The 21,535-nt window shown below is 40.9% G+C and overlaps 2 protein-coding genes across 3 annotated transcripts in view; one reads left to right on the top strand and one right to left on the bottom strand.

Annotated features, from left to right (window-relative positions):
- DOCK2 (dedicator of cytokinesis 2) overlaps positions 1 to 21,535 on the bottom strand; it is a 522,773-nt gene that overhangs the window by 239,969 nt on the left and 261,269 nt on the right. The gene's annotated exons all lie outside the window — the stretch shown is intronic.
- INSYN2B (inhibitory synaptic factor family member 2B) lies at positions 1,236 to 21,126 on the top strand. 2 transcript variants are annotated; one of them, XM_075274751.1, is made up of 3 exons: positions 1,236 to 3,016; positions 5,641 to 5,715; positions 20,720 to 21,126. In XM_075274751.1, the coding sequence occupies exons 1-3, from the start codon at positions 1,722 to 1,724 to the stop codon at positions 20,904 to 20,906; spliced, it is 1,557 nt and encodes a 518-aa protein (XP_075130852.1). In that variant the 5' UTR covers positions 1,236 to 1,721; the 3' UTR covers positions 20,907 to 21,126. The 2 variants fall into 2 exon arrangements, with proteins under 2 accessions (XP_075130852.1, XP_075130853.1); XM_075274752.1 differs by having other exon boundaries at positions 20,725 to 20,863.

Raw genomic sequence — 21,535 nt, forward strand, 5'->3', positions numbered from 1 at the left:
AAATTTCCATTCTGGCATGTGGGTGAGCTTGTGATTTATTAAAAGGATGGCGCTTCTTAATAATGTATGTACTCCTCGCACCAGTGGGAGCCCTTAGTAATACTGGCAGAGGAGATATAAAAGCCTTAATAAATTCTACCAGTATCTTGGAAAATTTGCTCATCCACAGAAGTGATCAATCTCTGTCCAAAATTAATGGGACCCTGCCAGATGATATTGTATGGAGGGATACAGCTCTGATTCCAAGCAGTGGAGTTAGGGTCCCAACCCGTCTCTGAATATAAGGATGAACTCCACGCAATTGATAGTGTTTAGAGATGAGCAAACAGTAAAATGTCCGAGATTCGATATTCGTTTCAAGTAGCCCCTCAATATTCTACCACTCGAATCGAATATCGAACCCTATTATAGTCTATGGGGGGAAAATGCTCGTTTCAGGGGTAGGCAACGTTCAATCAAATTATACTTACCAAGTCCACGAGTGAGGGTCGGGCTGGATCCTCCGAGAAGTCTTCTCCTTGCAGCATCCCCACGGTGTCTTCCGGCTCTTCATTCACTCTGCCAGGCATCGGGCCTGGGCAGAGCCGACTGCGCATGCCCGCACTACAAGCAGACATGTGCAGTCGGCTCTGCCCAGGCCCGATGCCTGGCAGAGTGAATTAAGAGCCGGAAGACACCGCGGGGAAGCTGCACGGAGAAGACTTCTAAAGGTAGGAGAAGAACCAGCATTGATTGGCCGACTGTATAGCATTCGGCCAATCAATGCTGGTTCTGCATCGAACTTTTACATTCGGACAGCGAGTGGTACTCGATCGAGTACGAGTATTTCGAATACCGTAGTATTCAATCGAATACCTACTCAATCGAGTACTACTCGCTCATCTCTAGTCATCTCGCTTCTTTTTTCCACTACTAGCTAGCAGAAAAAAGAAGCGAGCGGCTCCCATTGACTTCAATGGGAGCCATTTTGGCAGGCAGATTTTGAGGCGGATTCCGTGTCAAAATCCATTGCCAAATCCTGTGAACATATCCAAACAAAGGCTGAGCAACAGTAATATCCATTGGTGCTCTTTTTCTTAGCAATGAGGATGAGTGTGGGTATAATATCATAATAGACGAAAATCTAACACAAGTGTATTTTGTATTTCAGGACATCTATGCCTAAAGAAATGCCATATTCTAAAACAACGTACTTAACCATTGGCTCTACCTTCATGTGTGACTAAGCTGAGAGAATATTCAATTATGGTCAACATTCAACAAAGTATTACAGTGGTCCTGCGTCCAAGAAAGAAGAAGATCTAGAGGTTTACATGGAGTACTTCTACTAGTACACAGTCACGATGATACTACCGGAGCATACTGAATGTGTTGAAAATCATTTAAAAAATCGCACTTACATAAATGAGGAAAAAGAATGAAAGACAAAAAGAAATTTGCATTACTACAATCAAGTCAGCCCACCATAGAACATATCTTCACGAAAATATAAACCCCAAAACAAAGCTACTATTAACTAAACGTATAGGTTAACAGCTGATCTATTTTTACGCTGCTAAAACAACATACATCAGTGCAGTTTATATGAGAAAATCAAAAACATTACAAGGATTTGTCTGGAAATACCGAAGAAAACTAATTCAACAATGGGTGCTGTCAATAACCATTCTAAGGACGTTATCAACACAGGGCAGAGTTCCCAACTTCAGTGACCTACTGCAATGGGTCGCAAAGAAGCCGGTTCACTACCAAACGTACCCTGCAACTCAATGGAACAACAAACAATGAAAGTTCGACCCGTGCTCCTAAAACGAAAAAGTTTTGACACTTCAGATCCTACAAAGCAAACCAACCACCGTAAGAACAAGTCCCAGCAAGTCAGATTTAAGGAGGACAGCACAAGCCAAGACGCACCAGACTTTGTGAGACCGGATACGAAGCCTTGCGATAACATCTCGCTAGTCAATGGAAAGGTTGAAACATCTCACACCAGATCAATGTGTTTGCTCGCTTATCCACAGAAAAAACTTCAAAATATTGCTATACAGACATCTCCTAGTCTCAGGAAACACTTTCCAAACTTTAAGGCAAAAAAAGCAACTAGGCCGAAAGGCATATTGTCCACAGAGTCTAGCTGTGCCCAAATTAATGGTGAACTATCAGATGATGACATAGCTACCCAAATATCGCATCTCCGACTAAGTGACCAATTTGAGGAGGGCTTAAAACGGGTCAGAAGATCTTCTCCACTACCACATACTGTATCTAAAGCACAAAGTAATGGACCTATAAGTGAGTGCTCAGGACTTCAATTTGGTGAAATGTTCGAACAGTCCACGGTCTCAATCCAAGTACCAGACGACCCAATGAAAAACCCATTAGAAGAAACAGAAACATCAAATACTGATTTACCAATGTATAAAACTTCTGAGAATCCTGAGGAATGTTCTGTAAAAAGCAACTTACAACCTTCACATGTATGTGTAGAACAGATCAACATATGTGACCGTCTAAAAGAAGAGGAGATATTCTGTCCACTGAAACTAAATGAGTTACCAAATAAACCCAACGTTGAATGTAAGAGGATTTTAACTTTGTCTCCATCCTTTAACAGCAATTTATCATACTGCTTTCACTCAGAACACCAGCAGACTGACAAATTAGAAAAATCTCAAGATTCTGCTCCTCAATCTAATGACAGTCGTGAACCAACATCATTTACAAACCTTGATGGATTACAAGCTAAAGAAACTGACATAACTGGATCACAGAAAAACGCCACAGACACCACTGGTCGCGCAGAAAGTATATCCAGCCTGCCAAAGACTGGTATACAACATGGTGCAAGTAACGATAGCAAACCGGCAAACCCAGGACACAAGGCACATGGCCAGTTTTGTTCTTTACAAGGTAAACTACAAACTGTAGAAGAATCCTTACAGTCAAACCAAGAGAAGATTAAGATCCTGTTGAATGTAATCCAAGACCTGGAAAAGGCCAGAGCATTCAGTGAAGGGTACGGTACTGTTTTTAAGCTAAGCAACATGAATAACATGTGGGCACTTTATCTTCCCTCTTGGCTTGAGATTTGGTGAGATGACCAACTTGGATTCCACCCAACGCCTAACAGAGAAAAATGTTTCTCACAGCTGGTCATTTAAAGGGATCCTATCATTGGATCTCAACTAGAGATGAGCGAGCAGTAAAATGTTCGAGGTTCGATATTCGTTTCGAGTAGCCCCTCAATATTCGACTACTCGAATCGAATATCGGACCCTATTATAGTCTATGGGGGGAAAATGCTCGTTTCAGGGGTAGGCAATGTTCAATCAAATTATACTTACCAAGTCCACGAGTGAGGGTCGGGATGGATCCTCCGAGCAGTCTTCTCCTTGCAGCGTCCTCGTGGTGTCTTCCGGCTCTGAATTCACTCTGCCAGGCATCGGGCCTGGGCAGAGCCGACTGCGCATGCCTGCACTACGATGCCTGGCAGAGTGAATTCAGAGCCGGAAGACGCCGCAGGGACGCTGCATGGAGAAGACTTCTAAAGGTAGGAGAAGAACCAGCGTTGATTGGCCGACTGTATAGCATTCTGCCAATCAATGCTGGTTCTGCATCGAACTTTTCCATTCGAACAGCGAGTGGTACTCGATCGAGTACGAGTATTTAGAATACCGTAGTATTCGATCGAATACCTACTCAATCGAATGCTACTCGCTCATCTCTAATCTCAACCACGGAATCTGCCTGAAGAAAGGGTAGCTCGCTTCTTTTTTCCATGAGCGGGAACAAACTGCTTGTGGAAAAAGGAAATGACTGGCTCCTATTGATTTCAATGCGAGGAGGTTTTTTGAGCCGGATTCTGACGCGGATTCCGGGCCAAAATCCGACCCATTTGACTCCGTGTGAACTAGCCCTAATAATACTTGGAAGCTTTGGCAGAGAAAAAGTAGATTAATGTTAATGTGGATATATGTAAAGTTATGTGCATGGACCATAGAAACAAGTGGATTAAAATCACCAGTGGGGTGCCACAGGGGTCAGTATTGGATCCTAACAAGTTATGCAATAATATATTAAATAATGACACATTATATTGGTGGACAGTAAATATAATTTTAGCAGTCAGTGCCAAGCAGCTGCTGCCAAAGCAAATAAAATCAGGGGCTGCATAAAGAGAAGAATAAATGTTCATGCTAGGGATATAGTTTTGCCTCTTGTACTGTGCATAATTTGGGCAGCTGTATATAGCGAGGATATAGCTGGACTGGAGCCGGCTGCCCTGGGGCAACCGGGGTAATTAAGAGGGTTAATGGATTAGAATATAAAGACAGATTATCAAATTTGATGTTGTTTGGAAAAATAGCCTTAGGGCCACCTAAAGAGCAATGGACAAATGTATGAATAAACCATGCAGAGATGATTGAAATGAAAAGGGGGCATCCTCAACATCTAGAAGATAGGAGTGTTTACCATAGCCATAGGCAGGGCTTCTTTACAGTAAAAGTGGTGTGACTATGGAACTCCACAGGAGGTGGTGACAATTAATAACATACAAATTCTGGAGGGGCCTGGATGCCTTTCTTGAAAGTCAAATACCCAAGGTTATGGGACGTAGACATTTTTGCCATAGGATGTTGATACAGGGAATTAGTCCAATTGCCATTTTTCCATTATAATTTAAAGACACTCTTAAAGGGGTATTCCCATGTCCCTTGCTAACCAGTCTTCACTGCTGCAAAGACTTCTTTCTTCCTGGTTTTCGACGTCAATTGGTGGGCGGGCTTTCATATGCAAAGCTGTACTGTCCGACTACCTCCAGTTTAGCTCCGCCCCAAATTAGCATGTAGTTCCAGCCACCACATAGTGTGATCCTATGGGATGACTGAAGGGCCTGTGATGTCATCAAAGGTCCTATAACACTTGGATTTAGCTTGTTCTATATAGAGTCAGCTAAATCCTAGTGGGCTAAGAGACCAAGTCCTTCTTCCACTAGCTTTTAGCCTGCTCTATATAAGAAAGCTAAATCCTAGTGAGCAGAGGGACCAGGTCCTATAGCCCATTAGGATTTAGACTGTTTTATATAAGAAAGCAGCACTCATTTCCCCTCTCCTTTATCTGAGAGCAGGAAGCTAGGTCACATGTGTGGTGCAGACACAGGAACAACTACAGACACAGGCTTACTCCCGTGCACTTAGCCCCTCCTCTCTCTCCTTCCTGAGAGCAGGCAGCTACATCACTTGACATTTGAGCAGATAATCCTAAGGGCCATAGAAACGCAGTGTCAACAATGAAGTGAATAAATTAAGATATTGGACTAGCAAAGCAGTTTTGCTGAAGCAGTGTATTTAGGAAAAGGCTTAAATACACATTAACAAGCAGTATAGATAGGATCCTTGTTTTGGGACAACTCCTTTAAGTGTAAGAAATAAAGGATTTTTCCTTTTTGCCAATGGGTTGGGTCTGGTATTAAACTTAGAGCTTCATTTACTTGATTGAAAAAGGGGTTGCTATACCAAACACAGCCCATGGACAAGGGTGGCACTGTCTTTGGAAATGGACTGGATTGTTAATAATTTATGTATATAAAGACTCATATACCATGTAGTTTGTCTTATTCATTTTTTCTTCATTACACAGACGCATCTTCTATCGAACCGGACAAGACCTAAACAACTGCAGTACCTGTCAGAGCACAGCATGTATTATTTACAGGTAGTGTATCGTTCGATGTGATTCCTATGATATGCAATGACTATCACATACATGTACGTAGGGAAGCTTTGTACATACTATCAGTCATACACAGAGGTGAGGTTCAATAGAAAACACTAGTTCTATCGGCCACCTACCTCCATCCCCATTTACCATCTATACTGCTGACAAGTTTAGAGGCGAAGCAATTGTAACACAATCATGATAATAGCAAAAGGCTAATTAGAATTTTGCCATCGGAGCAGGAATTGTTGGCGTTTTAGACAGTGACCTTTCACTGTAATTACAATTTAGTCTGCCTTGTTTCTGTTCTAACAAATTAGTATTCTGCCAAATTAGTGACATTATTATTCCTATCACAGGGATGCCAGTCAGGTTGTGACCAACCTTCCTTGTTCTCAGCTACTGTAATTCAATCATTAACAGAGTCAATGAAGCTTACAAATATCTTTTGTTTTACGGCTTTCGGTGCTTTTTCCGATCCGCCACAAGTCACGCAGCTCTGTCAGACATATTTACTTTGTTTTTTAATGGCAATGAATAGAGATAACTACGACAGATGCCGTCCAGGCTGTTCACCCCACTCTCGTGCGCTCTGGGGTGCGGTAGACGCCAAGAGCTCTTACAATGATTCACTTTTGGATTGTCGGATCAATTATTAGACTAAAATTTTATTTCTCTTATTTATTGAACATGAAAAATGAACCAAGTTTGGAAATAGTCTATATTATAAAGTGCTATAGTTCTGTGTCTGCATCTTACTACGTGGTAACAGACCCTGGTTATTGGTTTTCTGCTATAGTTAGTATTATTATTCTACACAAAAATTCTTCTTATGAGTGTCATTTTATGAATCCTTATTCCATGGAGCACTGCTTGGGTCCTATACAATGCACAAGACAGACACAGGGCCCGGTTCAGCCATACAATGGTATTGCAGCTTTGCTTCCATTGACTTCCATATGAGGCCCAAAGCTCTGTGCAGTGTGTAGTATGGACATCACCAGTGGACCTAAACAGCCCATCCCTGTGGGGGTTGACTGTTGCCTCCCACCATCCAGCCCATTAGATATTTAGGACCTAACCTAAGGATCCTATCTTCAACAACCCCTTTAATTTCCATTCTTGTCTATAAGCATTGTCTGGTATTGCAGCTCAGCCTCATTCACTTTAATAGTGATGAGGAAGAATACCAAGAATGAACTGGTACTGATTGTGTAAGAAACATTTGCTTCCATTTTACTGTATTCAGCCCCAGAATTCCGTGTGTGTTAGGGTTGAGCCAATCTTGAGATTTCAGAGTCGATTTTAAAATCTGATTTCCGATCATTTTTCATCTGATCCTGATCGTGAAATTTACTTGATCACCGATCAGAATCTGATCTTTTCCGACACTAGTTACTTTATGTTTATGGAGTGGGGTTGAGCCAATCTTGAGATTTCAGGATCGATTTTAAAATCCAATTTCCGATCATTTTCCATCCGATCCCGATCGTGAAATTTACTTGATCGACGATTGGAATTCAATCTTTTCCGACCCCGATCGCTCAACTCTAGTGTGTGTACATGGAAAAATAAACCTAGCATATGTTCTTATAATGTGTATTACTTTGTCTACTTTTGCATTGTGATAGGAAATTATAAAAAGAGTTGCCTGATCATAGACAATCCCTTTATTAGAGAGTTTGTCAAACTGGCTCCAACTTTGAAGACCCCTGTGAAAAGCTGACTTATGCTAGCCAGACATTTGTACAACAAGTAGCATTTCAATAATGTGACCCCAATTCAACATGGCCACCTTCAGCAGCAGGTTCAGAAAATAAAAAAAACGTAATAATATGTCAGCATACAGGGGTAAAAAACAAAGAGATCGAATGCACAGTGATGTCATATTACAATGATAATGCACAACATAATATGCACACAAGAAGGTATGACGCATATAAGAAGGGTCCCCACAAAATAGGGAAAAAACGTGACATTATGTTAAAAGGGGAAAAATGTACAATGAGGTCACAGACCAGGAGTATTGCAAAAAGTACAGCTGCAAAAGAAGAGACAATGTACACAAAAAGGGGTAGCCATTGAATTGTAGACACAGTGAAGCCTTTCACATCGCATGGTACATTGTATTCACTAGCTGCACTAGGGGTGTAGGTATAGATTTCTTGCATGTCCGACTTTGTGTCCAGTTAAAAAAAAAGGTTTCGTGGCAGAGAGCTCAAAACGCTCACCGGCGCTCATGGCCAGACAATTTTCAAACCCATTCAAATGAATGGGTTTGAGAATTGCCCGCAGGTTTCTGTTTCCTGCCCAGTTTCGGGCAGGAAACGGAAACCTATATGAACAGAAACCGGGCGCAGATGTGAACGAGCCCGTAGAGATGAGCGAGTAGTATTCGATCGAATACCTCGCTCCCATAGGAATGCGTGTAAGCGGCTGAACACCAAGGGGTTAAGCACTTCGAATATTCACTGCGCTTAACCCCTTGGTGTTCGGCCGCTTACATGCATTCCTATGGGAGCAAGATATTTGATCGAATACTACTCGCTCATCTCTATTTATGATGCTTAAACTGTCACTGTGAGCTGGGATTTGCTTACTAGACCCCTGGTTTATGGGTCTGGACACTGTCTGAGTGGAACTGGGTCTCCATAATTGTTGGACGCCATACATAGACGTTGCAGTGTCTGCCACCCTAGTACTAAGAGCGACAATGAAGATCTTGAAAATGTTTAAAACACTGAGAAACTCTGCAGATTTTCTGCTGCTTCTGTGAATTTGCTGCTCAACACAGCATGCGACAGATAATAAATAATCCCACATTCTGAATAAAACTGTATAAACGCAGTTCATGCAAAGCAACATTTGTTAAACTACAAGCTAATACATATAGCGGCCCGCTGAGCCATCCAGACACAATAATCTTGTTTATTTTCCATAGTCTGAAATGCGTTTGATGTTCCTTATCTTTGCGAATTCTTTATCTGTCGAGCTTACACATGAGAGTGAACATAATCTATTATGAAAACCTTTTGTTATAATGGAGTGAGACGACATTACAGATATTTGTTCTCCTTTATGTATGGCGGCACGAACAATGATAGGCTTTTTTTGAAGCTCTTTCCTTTTCATGACGGCACAATTGTATCTACGTCTGAGAAATACTAATTAAGAAGCAGAAACGTCTTTGGCCAATGGAAGGGGCTGGATGTGAAGTGTTTACAGTTTCTCGAGCTATATTAGAAAATTGCTGCGAGGTTACATTTCAATAGACTGTGCGGGCGCATATTACGGATCCTATATTAAGCAAAGCTGGTAGAATGTCTGCGTACTTCGAAATGTTCTGCAAACAAAATTGCCATCGAGAAAAGAAGTGTAAATATCAACTAGAGCCATATTCATTCCAGTAATAACACAAATGATCACCCATTTTAGCTTTCACAATTAGAGGAGAGATAATTATAGAGAAACAAGCGCTGCCGGTTTTCTACGATTAACCCTCGAAGAGATGTGGGGCACGTGGAAGTATTCCTATGTTATATGCTACTTGTGTGCTATCACTAGACCTAGGTCAGACAGGACACGTGGACATGACAGATACATGTTACATGCTAAGGAGCGGTTTGGTTTTTTACGTAGAAGAGGTTTGACACATAACTTTTATTTTAAATCGCTCTCTTTTTTTTTTTTTTTTTTTAAAAAAAAAAACTATATTACAATTTACAAGGGGTTTTCCATGCTAAAAATATTGATGACCTATGAGATTCATGGGCGCCCAGCAGCTGATACCCAGAAAATGAAGCAGAAACATCAGAGAATGGGAGATAAGCTGCAGTGACTCGTTTCAGCCACTACATAGAGAATAGCGCTGTCTGCTTTCTACTCTTTTCTCTGTGTATCAGCTGATCAGTGGGGGTGCTGGGTGTTGGCCCTCTCTTTAGGAAATCTCTGCATACTTTTTGTGAAAAGAGCTGTGGGAAAAACGTTTGCAGTTTTTCCCACTATGGCCCGCTATGTGGAGTCTTAGCCTTAGACATTGCGAATATGGAGCATTTCAGCAATAATGCAGCTACAAGAAACGCTGCGTTTTACAGTACTTGTAATGTGGATGGGACTTTGGCTAATCTCATTCACCCATTGCAGAAAAAAATCTGTAGCGCAAAAGCTGTGATCTCAAAAACCATTGCGTTTTTTGTAGACCTAATGTGAATGTCAGTTATACGTATGGAAACGCCGGTGTTTTCTGTATAGGTATAATAGAGACAGAGCGTTTGCAGAGGAAAACTCTGAGGACTTTCTGTGAAAATTGCTTCCAGAAAAAACACCATGTGTTTCGGAGCAGTATTTTCAGCAGCTGTGGCTCAGTACATGCGGCCTTAGGGCCCCTTCACACGGTGTAAGTGCGCCGCTCATTTAGACACGTATACATGTGTCCGAGCACGGCGCTTCAAAACAGAGCCTATTGATTTAAATGGGAAGCATATCGGCATATACACGCGCTTCCCATTGAAATCAATGGGCTGTTTTGAAGCGCCGCGCTCGGACACGTGTATACGTGTCTAAATGAGCGGCGCGCTTATGCCATGTGAAGGGGCCCTTAGACTAAAAAACACACCGTATACGTGTAGTTTCTGTAGACCACAGGTCTGACAGATCACATATTTTGCCATACCAAAATTTGACATTGGTCAACATGTAGTTTGGAAATTATTTTGGCCAACTTTTATCTTATATACACAAGAAATTTAAGTGGTGCAGGCTCATAAAGAATGTATGTCCCTCTCCTCTTTCTCCAAACCCGGCAAAATCACCACAGCAGAAAAACACCTGATATTGGGTAGTTTTGACTGGTTCACCTGCAGATTTCTCTGTAATATCCCCCGTGACTTGCCCACGGCAGAAACACCACAGGAAAAATCACAGCGTTTTACAGTACAGGCAAAGTGGATGGGATTCTAGCAAATCCCATGCCTGGTTTGCAGCAAAAACCGCCGTGCGGACATGCCGCTATTTCCAAAACTGACGCTGTTTTGGAAATCACAGTATATCAATTATATCTACAGAAATGGCAGCAGTTTCCCCATAGGTATAATTGTAACAGAAAGTCCACAAAGGAAAACTAAGAAAAGCTTTCTGTGTAAAGCTCTGCAAGAATAACCACGATGCATTGCTGCTGCGATTTTTACCCGTGGGGCCCTAGCCTCAATCTTTGCATTGCAGAAAATGCCTCTGACAGCTCAGTGAAGTACCATCATCAGCAACGCTCTGGTGCCTATCACTTCCACTTATCACATCACATGGCCGTTCGCACCTCAGTCCCATTCAAGTGCTTGGTAGTCTAAATGCTGTGGTCTCTTCTAACAACTGATCAATGGGAATCCCAAGTGTCAGACCTCACCAATCCCATATTGATGGCCTCTCTTAAACATAGGTCATCAATAGCTTAGTTTCGGAAAATCCCTTTAAAATCTATGAAGTGTTTCCAAAGAAATTCAATTAGCTTCGGTTTCCTGTAGCTCATTGGCAAATACAAGGTTTCGATAATTAGAGGCATTACTCACTGACTGTATATAATTGTCTATAGCATGTTTCCAGTACTCCTGCTGGCTTGTGCACCGTCCATTACTGCAAACCATTAAAGTAACCACATACTGCAAATGCTGTATTTACATTAATAAAAAACATAGTGATTTTTTTAAAATTGATATTGTAAGTGCCATTTAGAGGCCGTACATACTGGCAGTACATATGTCTATAGGTTTTCCCTGGCAACAGCTTAGTTTGAGGGTTTCTATGGAGAAATTTAGAGCATGCTATCAAGAAAATGGGAGTACAATAGTATGGAAGGAACAATAATCATGAAGGGTCCTTGGCAGCACCAGAAATAGCATATAGTGTAAACTGTGAGTTGGCCTGGAGCTTTAAAGGGATCCTTTCATTCAGATCAAAATTTTTGTCCCTAGCACATAGAAATAGCCTTAAGAAAGGATCTTCGTCTCCAACCTTTAGATGTCTTCTCAGTGCCGCCGTTCCGTAGAAATCCTGGTTTTCGCCGGTATGCAAATGAGTTCTCTCGCAGCACTGGAGGCAGGCCCCAGTGCTCAAACAGCACTGGCGTCCCCAATACTGTGAGAGAACTCTGCAGTGCCACCTCCATCTTCTTCAGGAACGTCCTCTTCGCGCGTCTTTTTCCAGCGCAGGCGGTGACACTTTTAGGCCTCGGGCAGAGCCAACTGCGCATGCCCACAGGCCACAAGAAAATGGCTGCTTACTTACTGTGTAAGTGGCCATTTTTCTTGTGGCCGTGGGCATGCACAGTCGGTTATGTCCGAGGCCTACAAGTTTCACCGCCTGCGCCGGAAGAAGACGCGCGAAGAGGACGTTCCTGAAGAAGATGGAGGTGGCCCTGGAGCGCTCTCTCGCAGCATTGGGGAAGCCCCCAGTGCTGTTTGAGCGCTGGGGTCCACCTCCAGTGCTGTGAGAGAACTCATTTGCATACTGGCGAAAACCAAGATTTCTATGGAACAGCTGTGCGGAGAAGACATCTAAAGGTTGGAGACGAAGATCCTTTCTTAAGTTTATTCCTATGTGATAGGGACGAAAAATTTAATCTGAATGATAGGATCCCTTTAATGAAAGAGCCGTAGTAACATTCTGGGTCACTGCACAATGGACAAAGCCATGTTATACCAAACTGTTTGAAGAGCCATGGCTGCCCTGGATACAGCATGGCTTTGTCCATTGGGAAAGAACTACAATACCATTCTGGGCCAATGCATAGTTTATGCCAATGTGCCAACACATCCAGATATCCTTCTCCAGCAAGATAGCACCAGAAGTATCACTCAGCTTTCCCTTTCAGTAGTAGTTTGCTATCTAGCCCCTGCCTGTTACTGTTTATGACCTGGGTCCTGTCTGGTTCTTGCTCTGAATTAGGTCCCTTAGTTCTGTGAGTCAGGGATAGGGGTCAGACAGCCGCAAGCCTCAGGCAGCAGAAAGACGATGCAAGATGGTGATTGAGGTTCCTGCAATGTGATTGAGAAGCGGGGGCACAGGGAAGGGAGGTACTGACCTGACTCTGAACCTAGATGTCATCTCAGCTCCCCAGTGTGGCTACAGTTTATAAAACAAACTGGGTAATTTATTAAATAGTCTACCCAGTATATTGTACTGATACATAGCTTGGCTGAGATGTTATACGATGACATATCTGTATGACGTATAATAAGTGCACTGTGCTATGCCAGGGTAAGCTGGGTATCATAAATACAGTGAATACGGTACTTAGTAGTCCTGTGGTGCTCACAGAAGGGCTCAATCTCTGTTCTAATGTATAAAGAAAACTCCGGTAATCTTTATACTGTGTGTGAAAGCACTACAATATGTAACTCTTACATCCAGAAACAAAGACGTCCGTTTTTGTATCAGACCTTTATCAGTTTATCGGATGTAGTCAGAAATGAGGATCAGAATAAGTCTTCTCCCAGACCTTACTGGTACTTATCAATTACTCTACATCACCATGACTTATACTGCCCCTCAGTCTGATACAAGACCAAAACATTTTAGTTTCTGGAGTAAAATAAACATATTGGAGTGCTTTCACACAAACTAAAGAGATTGGGGGCAACACAGTGGCTCAGTGGTTAGCACTGCAGCCTTGCAGCACTGGAGTCCTGGGTTCGAATCTTGCCAAGGGCAACATCTGCAAGGAGTTTGTATGTTCTCCCCGTGTCTGAGTGGATTTCCTCCCACTCTTCAAACACATGCTGATAGGAAAAAAGAAGTACATTGTTAGCCCTATATGGGGCTCACAATCTACACAAAAAAAACAAACTAAAGAGATTGCCGAAGATTTCTTTCTACAGGGTAAGCTGGGGGCCCACCAGGCCTAGGGGCCCACTGGGGGATTCACCTGCTCACCTGTGGGTCAGTCCGCGCCTGCCCTCGGTAAGTAATTTGCAGCATGTGCAGTGATCACAGAAGGATGAATGCAGCAGTGCAAGAGTATCCTTTGTATCTACCAAAACACAGCAAACTCTGGGGAGTGTGCATTTTACGCTATACAAGGAGCTTCTATTCACGAAATGTACTTGACAGCACCACAAATGCAACAATTCTACAACAGAATAAAGAAAACCCTTTAGGATTCTCCTTGGTTACACTTTCTGTTAAAGGGTATATTTGAAGTCCTTTTTAGAGTTTTGTATAAGCTACAGTACAAAACAAGATGAGTGTCGAGCTTTATTATGTTATTGATCGTATTATAATAGAGCCCAGGATTCACAATTCTGCTATTGCAAAGAGTAGGCGAGCCTGTTGACACATTGTTGTCTCCAAACTCAGCTGAACTCCTTTAACGTAGCAATGGAGTTAAATGTAGATCCTGATCTAAAGGTGACACTTTCCAAAATGCAAATGAGCACAGTAATCTTTGAGCCGACGGAAGAATACAGAGATACAGAATACTCCTGAAAAACAGAACTGTGAGTGCAGCTCTGGATTCCACCTAGAATTCAGGATCATTGTAAGAACAGGAATGCATTAACAAAGGAACGCAAAGCTAGGGAATGTGCGATGGCTCTCAGTACGCATACAGCTCCTTAGATGTTTTATAGTAATTGTGTGGCTGGAACAAAATTGTGGTTAAAAAGAATTGTGATTTTGATCATAATAAAACTGTGTGGAAAAAAATGTTTTTTTGTGATTTGCAGAAATGTGTGAATGTATATGTACGTATAGGGAATTGTTTTGTTGTAAAAAATCCTCTCTTAGTTAGTGAGGGTACAATCTATTTCTATATGTTTATATAGTTATTCTCCACATAAAACATAAATGCAATGTATTATATAAATGCACCACAAAACTGCCATGTCCACAGACACCCTAAGTGGGAATAATCTGAAATTGGCAAATATTTGGTGTTCGAGGTGGCCCTAACCTAACCCCTAACCCCTTCCTGCCATGATATTTTTTCTTTTTTATTACTTTCTTTCTGTCTTCATATTCTTCAGATTTGTAAAAGACCTATGAGGTCTTCTGTGGGATAAACTGTACTCCTATACTTCCGTTAAAGGGATTCTACCATTAAAAAACTTTTTTCTGTGCGAACACGTCGGAATAGCCTTTAGAAAGGCTATTCATCTCCTACCTTTAGATGGGATATCCGCCGCGCCGTTCCTTAGTAATACCGGTTTTTACCAGTATGTAAATTAGTTCTCTGGCAGCGATGGGGGCGGGCCCCAGCGCTGAAAATGCGATGAGGGCGTCCCCACGGCTGCCAGAGAACAGGATCCTGCGCCGCCTCTATCTTCTGCTGGATCCTCCCCTTCTTTCTTTTTTTTTTTTTTTTTTTTTTTTTTTTAATAAATGTAGATTGTGAGCCCAACATAGAGCTCACAATGTACATTTTTCCCTATCAGTATGTCTTTTTTTTTTTGAATATGGGATGGAAATCCATGCAAACACGGGGAGAACATACAAACTCCTTGCAGATGGTTTTTGCCCATGGCGGGATTTGAACACCAGGACTCCAGCGCTGCAAGGCTGCAGTGCTAACCACTGAGCCACCGTGTGGCCCCTCCCCTTCTTTCTTCAGCAGCGTCACCTCTGTCGGCTCTTAGAGCCGACTGCGCATGCTCGCAATTACGGCTTCGGAACTATGGCCGCGCATGCGCAGTCGGCTCTACTAGTGTAAGAGCCGACAGAGGTGACGCTGCTGAAGAAAGAAGGGGAGGATCCAGCAGAAGATAGTGGCGGTGCAGGATCCTGTTCTCTGGCAGCCGTGGGGACGCCCTCATTGCATTTTCAGCGCTGGGGCCCGCCCTCATCGCTGCCAGAGAACTAATTTACATACCGGTAAAAAACAGTATTACTAAGAAACGGCGCGGCGGAGATCCCATCTAAAGGTAGGAGACGAATAGCCTTTCTAAAGGCTATTCCGACGTGTTATCCACAGAAAAAAAGTTTTTTAATGGTAGAATCCCTTTAAATATTCCATATGATAGACTGGAAATCCAGAGAATCGAAAATGGAGAGAGTCTAAAATGGGGAGAATCAACAAAAAAATCCCTCTGTTTTCACCACTTTCTTGTGCATTTTGTTTTTGAGAGGTTACTGTTACTATGCTGATCATAATTTCCATAGTTTTTGCTGTTTTCCTACCTAAAAAATGTAAAAACTTTTTTCAAAACAACATTTCATTGCATAGTCATATTCTGAAGCCCCAAACTGTTTTGTACTCTTAGTGAATTTTTGGGGTGAAGAAGTGACTAAAGAATAGTAATTTGAGCATTTTGATCTATGTTTTTGTTATGGCATGCAAAATAAGTACATTAAAATGATGATAGTGTCACAATTGGTTCAGATGTCACTATTAGAGATGAGCGAGTAGTATTCGATCGAATACCCCAATTTTTGCTGCGTTTACCATGTGGTATTCAACCGATTACACCAATAACTATGCAGGGGAGGTATTCGATAGAATACTACTCGCTCATCTTTAGTCACTATATCTAGATTTTTTTATGTTCTGGAAGAGGTGATCCTCACAACATGGTGACTCCCATACACCACAATGCCTTAGATTCTGTGAAAAATATGCAAATTCTAAGATGTAAATAGGAAAAAAGTGCCTCTGTTTGCTTCCCTCTAGGGGAAGTCCCCTTAAACATCATGCCTGACTTTTTCAACAAAACTTTAATGCTATGATGCGAGGTTTAGCCAAATCAGAATCCTAACTTTGGACAGCGCTGTTTCAGTCTGATTGGATCTACTCAGCACAGCGTAGGGAAAACTGATTTGGCAGAGGTGAGAGACTACAGAGCAGCAAACAGAGGCACTGTTTTCCTATTTACATCTTGGAAAACAGATTTGCATATTTTTCCTATAATCCCCCAGTGGAGCGAAAAAGGCTTTTGTAAGTCTCCATAGTCCCGTGAAGGTGATCGCTCCTTAAGGAGTGATAATATCCCCAGAACCTAGACTCTGTGGTCATAATTGATAACTATATCTAAGGAGATAGTAGCCATGATCAGTGGTTGTTGGGTTGCTTTTGGCAGGTGCAACCTGTTTAATGTAACCAGCACTTATAGAGAGGACTCGACTGTCTAGTTTAAATTATTTAGGATGGCCAAGTGCTTGAAATGGTGAGCCCCTTATTCTCAGGGGATCACATGAGATCACACGACCCAACAAAAAAATAAGGATCTCTGGATTCTATGTCTAAAATCTAAGTATTGCCACATGTATGTGCAAAAATAAAACTGCATAAGAGAATGAGTGAAGATAGATATGTGTATAACCCAGTATCATTCCTTGTAGGGCATAAAACATAATACCGTATACAGTAAGTATGTTGCTATACAGTACTCCATTTATCATTGCTGCTTTAAAAACGAATACCACTGAAGTACCTGTTTTCATATGACTGCAGTCACAATACGGTGAAATAAAAGTTCAACTATGAAAACTTCTTTTCTTTTAACTTATCTTACTTTTATAATTTCTACATTTAAATGAATAATATGAATAATAAATGCCGTCAGGGTATCAGCTTCTCTGGGGGTGGCGTATTTTTATGTCTATGCAGGGGATTTAGGACACGGTATTAGAAAAACAGAACTCCGACTGATATAAATTAAGATTACGAAATGAATCCACACTAAATGTTGGCACTAAAGTGTTTTTTAGGTTTATAGTGGCATCCAAATTTCTTCTCCAAGTCTTGCATGTTACCAGTCATAGGAAGATACAATTTCTACCGTTATACTGTATATGCACAAAGATATTTTCAGCACAAAGGTGATGTGTGATGTAGACGGTCTTAATTAGGTTGAGGATTGGGACCTCAAAACATAAAAATACATCCTCTGACTTTGACATGAGTCTTGCTTGGCCTTATGTGTTGAAGGAAAAGTAGTACACGTACTATTTCGGGCTGCTTTAATGATAAAGAATAATGCGTTTGTAAAGGCTATACACATAGTGCATGATTCCTACCATGCTATGTATAAAGAGATGTCATACAAATGTGATCATTATTGTAGCAAGTCACAATAGTAAGGTACAAGAATAACTTTACCCTTGTGGTTTCTGTACTTGGAAATCATTAACAAATATTACATATACTAGATGACTGATATTATAGAGGTTGTTTCCATTGTTGCATTGTGTAATTCTGATGTTTGCTAGCCCATTGTAGGGACTTTGTGGTGGACAGTGGCTAGCTGTAAGCGGTCTGTGGCTATGCAGCCCAATAAACAACAAGGTGCAATGCACGCGGTGACCTTCTGATCATAACCAACAATAACTTTTAGCAATTTGTAAACAGTCAATGAGTATTGGGTGCCCATGACAAGTGGTTGGGTCACCTGCTGTTGTTCTTTTGGATAATTTTGGGTATGTATACCCCATGAGGTCTGCCATTTTAGACATGTTCTAAATTAGTTGGCTACCCATCAGAATTGAGCCCTTGTTAGTGTTGCTTGGATACTTATACTTGAGAATGTTTCCCCCTCCAGGCAAATTAACTTCAAGACCTCGTTGACATTCAGCCTCATGTATCTCACCCTGGCCAGCTTCTGTCATATCAGTTTAATGTTATGGCCGATCAATGTATACAGTATATTTTTAAGTACAAATGTAGTTGGCTGCAATTCTCTATTTTCCCTGCAGACGTCCTGTACCAAATTAGCAGATGTTTTTAGGTTTCTACTGCTATTGATGGGGGTCCAGGTAGCAGAAGACCTTGTGCTCAGTTTCTACAAGTTCACAAATAAAAGTATGGAGATCATAGGTTTCCATCGGATAACAAAGTAAACCAACACACAAACCATAAATGGCAAATCTAATGTAACAATTTTTTTCATGTATATATTAAAGGGGTTTTCTGGCCAAAAAATATATATTTTTTTTAATGTCTGTTAGTGCTATTAATGGGTTAATAAATGCACTTATATACCTTTAGCCATGTTTAGAGTGATTTCTGGGTGTCTCTGGGAGCTCCTGGTATCTCCTGCATTTGTTTTCATGCTTCAGCTTCTTGCCATGTAACTTCCTCACTAACCCCTCTCACCTTACTCCCCCTCCTCCCTCACTCACTTCCTCTCATACACCCCCTCCCTGTCTCTCTAGCTATCCTGCCCTTCCCTACCTACTCAGCCCAACCCCTGACCCATATTACATACTTACCCTTCACGCTTCTTCTTGTGATATGGCTCCTCCTACTATACTGCACACCCTGCAGAATCAGTCCAAAAGGAGGTGCTGTCTCGCCGGAAGAAGCATGGAGGGTACGTATAATGAGGTGGATGGGTGGGGGTGGGGGAGTAGTAGTGACAATCCGTTTCCAGAAATGGGGAAACAGTTCATCACTGGATAACGAGAAAATGTCCCTGGGGTGGTATGGGTAAGTATACATTTTTGATCAATTATGTTATTTAGAAAGTTTAAAGGGAGATTCCATCAAAACAAAATTATACATATAAAACTACTTCACCTGCTGTATAAAACAAAAAAAAAAATCTGAAATAATTGTAATTTTAAATATGCTAAAAATGTATGAGAATATAAACAAAAAATACTAAAAATCACAAGGGGCAACACGGTGGCTCAGTGGTTAGCATTGCAGCCTTGCAGCACTGGAGTCATGGGTTTGAAGCCCGCTAGGAACAAGATTTGTAAGGAGTTTGTATGTTCTCCCATTCTACAAAGACATACTGATAGAAAAAAAAATGTACATTGTGATCCCTATATGGGGCTCAAAATCTATGTTAAAAAACAACTAAAAATCACATTTGCATGTAAGACATATATGCATCAATTGCATGTACTTATAGTCAGTAATATTTTAAATTTGTTTATAGAATAGATGAATTTATTAGTTTACGTTTCAATAGCAGAATTTTCTTTAGGACTCCTCATCACAAATTCCATTTAAAAAAATTGCAGTAAGAACCTCGGAGCATCTTAAGCTATTTTATGTAACAAAATGACAGACACCATGACGGATATATAGTCAATGGGATCTGTCAGATGTGTCGTATGATCCGGCACATGTTCTGTGCCATATAAATGTTATTGTTGCAAGAATGTGTATGCATTTTGTCTCAATATATGCAACTTAAGCATTACTTATTTATAGTTTATGTCACTATAAAGTCAGTGTGGATTTAGAGGGGTTTACCTAATGTAGACATTTATATGAGCTTCAATTCAAAGGGTCTTACAAATAGCAGTATGGATCTCATAGGTTCCTTCAGATAACAAAGAAGACATGAACTATAAATGGAAAGCTTTATGTAACAAAAATTGCATTGCGTATATTAAATGTGGAAGACGCCAATGACCATATTTAAATGAATACAGATTAGAGCCTTTTGTATGGGTTTGCTTTAAAGGGGTTCTCCATCTAAATAAAATAGTGCTATAAAACTATAAAAAAAAATAAAAAAAAAATGCAATAGTAACCTAACAGATCAGATGGTTCTCTGTTTCCACATCTGCCCTGTCCCCTGACCTTCCTGCAGTCAATCACTGCCTATAATGTTGACCCCCTAAACCAACCCTATGTCCATCACTGGATCAGGACGTGCAGAGCAATGAGGAAGTCAATAGGGAAAGAAAGAAAGCAGCAGAGAAGTTGTATATGAAATTTTTATAGGCTGCGCACTATAAAATCTCAATTTATTTAGCTGTAATATTTCTTCAAATAACTGTCATCCCTATAAGCGTTACATATGTGGCCGTGTTACTGATATTGCTGTGCATCGTACCATAAAACCATTGTAATTAAATAAGCGTGTTTAAGGCATTGCAGTAGGATCAGTATTCAGGTTCATCGCAATCTTATTTTAATGTTTTGCATGTCAGGTTTTAATAAGAAATTAAGAAAGACACGTTGATGGTAACAGAACATGATTCCCGGGATTGTTACTGCACAAAGGCCCGATCCCATCACTGCACATTATAATATATCTTTCAATTTTTTTTTACTTCCTAGTGTAGAATATGACTTCAGACAACAGGAAGGAAGATTCCTTCACGTTCTGAAGAAGCTTGATAAGGTAGAACCAAGTCCTGTTCTGACACCTGCTCCGAAACCAGAACCGGAAATTGTCATTACTGAAAAACAAGAAGTTCGAAAGAAATCCAAGAAAGTGAAGAAGAAATGTTTCTGGTGGATCTGACAACGAATATGGTGTAACCAAGACTATGTGCTCCTTAACATGGTGGTGCCTCCTGTCTTTGAATCGTGTATGACAAACAATACAGTACTCACTATTTGTTTTTCACATGTAACCATATAAAGGAATATTGTAATGTATAGCTTTTTATAAGGTGTAAATACTTTTATACCAGATTCTACATGTGATTCAAATATTTACTAATATTTATGAGATTAATATTTTTTTTGTTAATGCTTCACTGGAAATCAATTTCCCGCCCCCCATTTAAAATAAAATATAGTTTATTACCACAAAGTTGACATTAGAAGTTTGTTATACTGTCTATCCATGATGTGTCCTGCTATTAGGACTGAGGTTACTCCAGATCTTACACAACGTACGGTAGTATGGAGGGTGCCGTAGAAGGCTCCAAGTATAAAATTCTAAATGCTATCAGCTGATTTTTACTTTACCCCTGAGCAATTTGGTGTTTTCATTTTATTTTATCTTAATCCCTGGAAGATTGTATGGAAACATTATGAGAAAAACAAAAAGTTTCCACCTACTTGAATCGGGCCTAGTACACACGTGGACAAAATTATTGTTCCCTCTTTGAAAAATCAATAAAACTTGTTGAATTAAAAAATATA

Source organism: Leptodactylus fuscus, chromosome 5 (assembly GCF_031893055.1).
Source record: "Leptodactylus fuscus isolate aLepFus1 chromosome 5, aLepFus1.hap2, whole genome shotgun sequence".
Classification (NCBI taxonomy): Eukaryota; Metazoa; Chordata; class Amphibia; order Anura; family Leptodactylidae; genus Leptodactylus; species Leptodactylus fuscus.